The 6,156-nt window shown below is 38.4% G+C and overlaps 1 protein-coding gene across 5 annotated transcripts in view; it reads left to right on the plus strand.

The window, feature by feature from the left end:
* LOC131687048 (eukaryotic translation initiation factor 5) overlaps positions 1 to 6,156 on the plus strand; it is a 31,851-nt gene extending 25,695 nt beyond the window's left edge. For 3 of the 5 annotated variants that reach the window (XM_058971085.1, XM_058971088.1, XM_058971086.1), the window contains 4 exons: positions 2,782 to 2,878; positions 2,960 to 3,989; positions 4,056 to 4,310; positions 4,368 to 6,156. In XM_058971085.1, coding sequence (XP_058827068.1) covers positions 4,098 to 4,310; positions 4,368 to 5,516 — 1,362 coding nt within the window. In that variant the 5' untranslated portion in view covers positions 2,782 to 2,878; positions 2,960 to 3,989; positions 4,056 to 4,097 and the 3' untranslated portion in view covers positions 5,517 to 6,156. The remainder of the gene's footprint in view (positions 1 to 2,781; positions 2,879 to 2,959; positions 3,990 to 4,055; positions 4,311 to 4,367) is intronic. The other 2 variants (XM_058971084.1, XM_058971089.1) reach the window with 2 other exon arrangements.

Below are 6,156 nucleotides of genomic sequence, written 5' to 3' on the forward strand. Positions count from 1 at the left end.
TTCAAAATGACCGCTAACATTGGCGAAGAATTGTTGTCGAGTATGATATCTGTTAGTCTGTGGTATAAGTACCATTTGGCATAAGCTACGAAAATATTTTCGAATGTATTTCGGGTAGATCGTACATTTGCATAGGAAACATTTCCAATTCAAATGAAAGATAAACCTCGACAAACATATGATTACGGCGTTAAAGCCAACTGTCAAAATTCATTTTTTGCGGAAATTCTGGACAAACCATTACTCTCCAACCAAAGATGTGGGTAGTAAGCAAAAGAGAAAGATTTTCTCTTTCATTTAAAGCTGTAAACTGTGTGTGGCCTATAACGGTTTGTCAAGAATTTCCTTTCAAAGAGAATTTTGACAGTTGGATTTTACGCCGTAATCGTATGCTTTAAAAACACACCAAACCATTTGTCAAAATGAGCATTCATTTCGACTTTAATACAGATTCAAAGAAAGTTCAAAAGAAGGAATCAACACCTATGATTGAATAAACCGGTCAAAGGAAAATATCACAAATTTGCGTGCAAGAATTTTTTGGCATACACAATCAAAAAACTGCTCATGATTGAAAGAAGAAACCAATCCCTATGATCGAGTAAACCGGTTATACAAGTGGATAACAGGTTTGCTTGCGAGGGGCGGCCACATTCGGCGGCATGTCCTCAGCAGCTTTACACCGCACCAGTTCCTTGAATTTGGTAATGCGCAAACCCTTCACCACAAAAAAGAAATCATTAAAAACATTAACTTTTCTGGGGAATGGGGCATTCTGGGGTATGACTTTCTGGGGAATGGAGCATTCTGGATAATGGCTTTCTAGGGAATGGTATATTCTGAGCAATGTCTTTCTGGGGAACGGTACATTCTGGGGGATGGAATTCTGGGGATTGGCTTTCTGGGAAATGGCTTTCTGGGGAATGGTATACAACCGAATACACATACTAGCGATAGTGAGTTTCCGTCTTCGGCAAAGTAAAGCAGTTTAATAGTCCAAACAATGTTCTAGAACATTTATATCATGGAAACAATCAAGAAGAAAACTGTTTTTGAGGGGCCTTTCACAAATAATGCCTTATATATAAAAAAAGGTTTGTATGTCATTTCCCGGAATACCACTTACCGGAAAACTATTTCCTGGAATGTACCATTTCCCGAAATGTACCAGTTTCCGGAATATACCATTTCCCGGAAAACCGCTTCCCGGTATGTATAATTTCCCGAAAAATCATTTCCCGAAAGTCCATATTCCGGAAAATCCAATAACCACATTCCTCGCAGATCAACCTTATTTTGTGTAGACCTGCTATGTAGCTAACTGCGTTCTGAAAGATTACCTACTCTAGAACATGAAAAGTTGTTTGATTTTACTTTTGGAATTTTATTGATCCCAAGTGGTTACACCATTTTAGAATTTTTAAGAAATAAATTTGTGGGAAAACGCGAACATATACTTGAAAAATATTATTTTCATTTGCTTCTTAAATAGTATTTTGAATCCCATTTCACAGAATCTCGATTCTTTTCTACGCCAAGGAAAGTATCCCCGAAATTTGCAGATTTTTTCGTACTCTACAGTGATGTAAACTCTTAATGTTTAAATAAGATGATAATGATGGTCCCACGCCATACCCCCACAAAGGTGGGAGCTGAACGATTTATCTAGACTGACAATGATTTTAATTATTTTTTTATTTCGATTGTTGAGGTTTTTTAACCTTAGAGTCATTCGCGTCATTTATCGGGTTAGAAAAACATTTTTAGAATAATCTCCAAACCTATGTGCGTCGTTGGGAATTGAAGACGGGTGAGCTGCGTACAAAGAAATCGATTTACCAACTACGCTATGCCCGCTCCCCCAGATAATATTTATGAAAATTTGCTTGTTATTAATATCTCCTCTAGGTTGACGGGTTTGACGGTATTGCAAACATCATCAAGCAGCACCTGACAGACAACTGCTTTAAGATGGTTATTGCATTACGCCTCGATAGTGGTTCATCGGGGCGACCGCAAGCGGTTATGGGCCTTTTTATGTTTTTCATACTCCGCACCAGCCCAAACTAACAGTCAATCAACAGCCTGTGCACATTGGTGAAGCAGGCTGGTGGATCGCCGTGGATTGGCCTTTTCAAAAATTTATTATGTCTTATTTTTTTTCAAAATAGTTCTATGTGCAACGTATCTCAAAGTTTAAGTCCATGTTTACTTAAGATTTCAATAGTATTAAAAATTACCAAGAAAAAATACATTCCGGAAAATGTCATTCTGAGAAATGGTACCTTCTGGAAAATGGTTTTCCAGGAAAAGGTATTCCGAGAAATCACGTATAATCCGCAAAAAGCATAAAAGCTAGAGAGTTGAAGTCTTCAGGTAAAGTGTTTGTAATGAGTTTATTTACTACTTTGTTGAAGTAAGTATTTTTCTATCAATTATTGAAAAAAATAAATTTCGGAACTCACTATTAGGGGGATTAATCATCAATCCAATACGACGGAAAGAAGGGGAGTTTTATTCCAAGAAACACCACATTGCTAAAGTCAACAATTTTGTCACAATCAAAAGACCACTTTTTTGTTCTTTGGGACCACTGTGCGATCGGCTGAATATGTGAATTATGAATATGTGTGACAGCATATCACCCTCGTGTACAAGCTAAATACTTGGAAGATCCGCTCACGATATTTAATTTAACCGGGAAAAATCACTAAAAATTTCCTATAAATTTTAAACTACCGCAAGTTCCTACTCATTTGTATTTCTTATTTTTTGTTACAGAAACACCAGCACTAAAAGGAGCACCGCTTTCTCCCTTCTTACGGAGTTTAGGTGATACATTGTGCATGATTTCTCGACAGCGTAGCATAAGTCACAGGTTTGTAAAAAAGAATAAAAAAAACATGAAACAAATGGTTATCTGCAAATAATTATCTGCTTATTTTATTTCTGTTTCCAGGACTTCAAAGTATTCCAGCAATAGACATCGGAAATTGCAACCGTTTAGAGAAACGTGAACAACCCGTTGCATTTACCGAAAAAGTTTGTCTAAAAATTCAGCATCCAAAACGATATCCGTCTACGTTAGCATTTCAGCAAGAGGTGATTATATTGATACATACTGATTCGACTGTTACAACAAAAACCAGTAGTAGCTACAACCATTATTGAAACCCAACTCAATCAAATTGCTTGTGGATTAGACAGCTGCCTAATAGCGCCACGTTGCGCTAAAAAGAGCAGTACGTGTATGTTTGTAACACAGTATACAGCATTAAAACCTGCGAACTGCGTGGTTAGCTTCCCCAGAACTGTCGCTCACTTTTAAGTTTTCTATTCGATAATTTCGCTAATTCAGCACCTTCTCTCGTTTCATTTGTTTATGTTTTTGAAATATTAGTTTATCTTTTAATATCAGCATTTCACATTTTGTTTTTTATTTTGGTTTCGTTCCCGTTTCCCACCCTTGTATGCAGATTCCAGACATCGCTGCAGTGTGACCATTAAAATTGTTCCAAATCCTTCCTCGGAATTACACCCATACTACTCCTACTAAAAAGAGGAGCGCTCAAATCACAGTAGATTGTGCGAGTGCAAACTTATCGTCATTGCGCGTCGGCGAAAGACACGAATCCATAACCAATATACAAATGCTTTTGATATCATCCGCGATACCACAACAAAACGAAGACGGAGTTTTAATTACCAGCAATATCGGCATCGAAAACCACAACAATTGCGACCATAAACAAGGACAGTGCGTTCATTGGGAACACACGCAGAACCTTCCACACCAACAGCAGCAGATGAATTTAGCTTACAGTTAAGATCACTAGACGGTGAACAGACCGACAGACAGACGGACCGTGATTTAGCAGGAAGCAGAATATACGGGTGCTTGAGACTTCGAGGAGGAATCAATCCGCGCACGCTTCATAAGTTGTTAAAACGGCAATTAATCTAAACAGAAGAAGGCGCTCTTATTAGATGTGAGATTGCAAAATTTTTTAACTTTTGTAAATAAGATTAATAATTGAGTTTTTTTTCCTCAATAGTCAATTCATCTGTGTGGCTCGAGAAGCAATAACAGCATCATCATGGGTACCGTCAACGTGAATCGCAATGTTACCGACGTGTTTTACCGTTACAAGATGCCAAGAATCAACGCTAAAGTGGAAGGAAAGGGAAACGGCATTAAAACAGTCATTGTCAACATGGCAGAAGTTGCTCGTGCTATCGGACGTCCAGCGACGTATCCGACCAAGTATTTTGGTTGTGAATTGGGAGCTCAAACACAATTCGATTATAAGGTAAAAATTGTATAAAGTTGTGCATGGTTACATTATAATGTATATTACATATTACAGAATGAACGCTTTATCGTCAATGGTTCTCACGATGCGAATAAACTGCAGGACCTGTTAGACGGATTCATCCGAAAGTTTGTGCTGTGTCCAGAGTGTGATAATCCCGAAACCGAATTGCTTGTGTCATCCAAGAAAGGTACCATCTCGCAAGGATGTAAAGCGTGTGGATTCCACGGTCCTCTCGAGGTCAACCATAAGGTAAACACTTTCATTATCAAGAACCCCCCGAATGTCAACCCAGCCAGTCAAGGAGCTTCACTGACTGAAGGAAAACGTAGAACACGCTCAAAGAAGGCCGGCGAAAATGGCGATGATTCAACTGCCAATAATAGTACGGTAAACGAAGCGGATACTACGGGTACAGCAGATGAGACAATCGATTCACAGGTCGGAGAAGGTGATGGCGACGATGACGTCAATTGGACGGTGGACACTTCGGAAGAGGCAGTTCGGGCTCGTATGCAAGATCTTACCGATGGAGCAAAAAATATTACAGTTTCCGATGACTTTGACAAGACCGAGAAGGAACGTTTGGACATTTTCTACGAGCTGGTCAAGAAAAAACGTGATTCGGGCGAGTTGGATAACGTACAAACCCACAAGGAACTTGCCACTGAAGCCAGTCGTCTAGATATTCAAGCAAAGTCTACTCTTGTTTTGGCAGAATTATTGTTTACAGCTAACATTGTTCAAGAAGCTCGCAAACATCGTAAATTATTACTTCGTTTCACACACAACGATGTCAAAGCCCAAAAGTACTTTATTGGTGGTTTGGAACAGATTATTTCTCTGCACGCCGATAAGCTTATGGATAAGGTTCCTGGTATTCTGAAGTTGTTCTATGACACTGACATTCTCGAGGAGAAAGCTATCCTGGAGTGGTCTCAGAAGGTGAGCAAGAAATACGTTTCCAAAGACGTTGCTACACAAATTCACGAGAAAGCCAATCCATTTGTCAAATGGCTCCAGGAAGCGGAAGAAGAAGAATCCTCTGAGGACGAAGATGATTCCGAAGTGGAGATTGAGTATGATGACCGTGCCAAAACAGACTCGCTGCGCAAAGAACCGACCAAACCGGAGTTGAAGAAAACAACTAAACTAGCAGACGAAGAAGAGGATGGTGATGATCTCAACATTGATGATATCTAAATGCATAAAATGATACACAATCAAACCAGCTAATTCCCTACTCAAAATTGTAATAATTAAAATGTTATCGTTTACCCATAAATTCAACTACAAACCAAATAAATTACTGCAAATACAGCAGATGCTTAATACTATAGAAACCAATCAAAATATGTAGAGCAAAACCACTAACGTTAAAGAAGCATCCAGAGAAATTTGAATGCAGTAGTTTCGGCCTGAAAATAGATCCGAATAGAACAACCCGGTCAATTTTAAGAGTAACCAATCGCAATTCCACGGCCATTTGGTATTATTCCGTTTTTGCAGCATTATTGGTTAAGACAAACCCTGCTGAGTGCTTTGATTTAAATATGTATCTTTATTATGAATTTTGAAACGTCTTCGAGGGATCAATATCACGAGAAAATCTTTCACAGCATATTTTCATCCTTTGTATAATCCATAAATTGTCTGAATTTATATTTCTTAGTTTATTTACTGATGCGTATAAATTACATGCGCTTAGGCGTAGACTGCTACCAAGTAACACTGGAGAAGCATATTCGTTTGTTTGAAAAATGGAACGGAAATATTACAGATACGAACTATAACTAATCAAATTATGTTCATCAGAATACACAAATTTGAGAAACGTACAAAA

Source organism: Topomyia yanbarensis, chromosome 3, assembly GCF_030247195.1.
Source record: "Topomyia yanbarensis strain Yona2022 chromosome 3, ASM3024719v1, whole genome shotgun sequence".
Classification (NCBI taxonomy): Eukaryota; Metazoa; Arthropoda; class Insecta; order Diptera; family Culicidae; genus Topomyia; species Topomyia yanbarensis.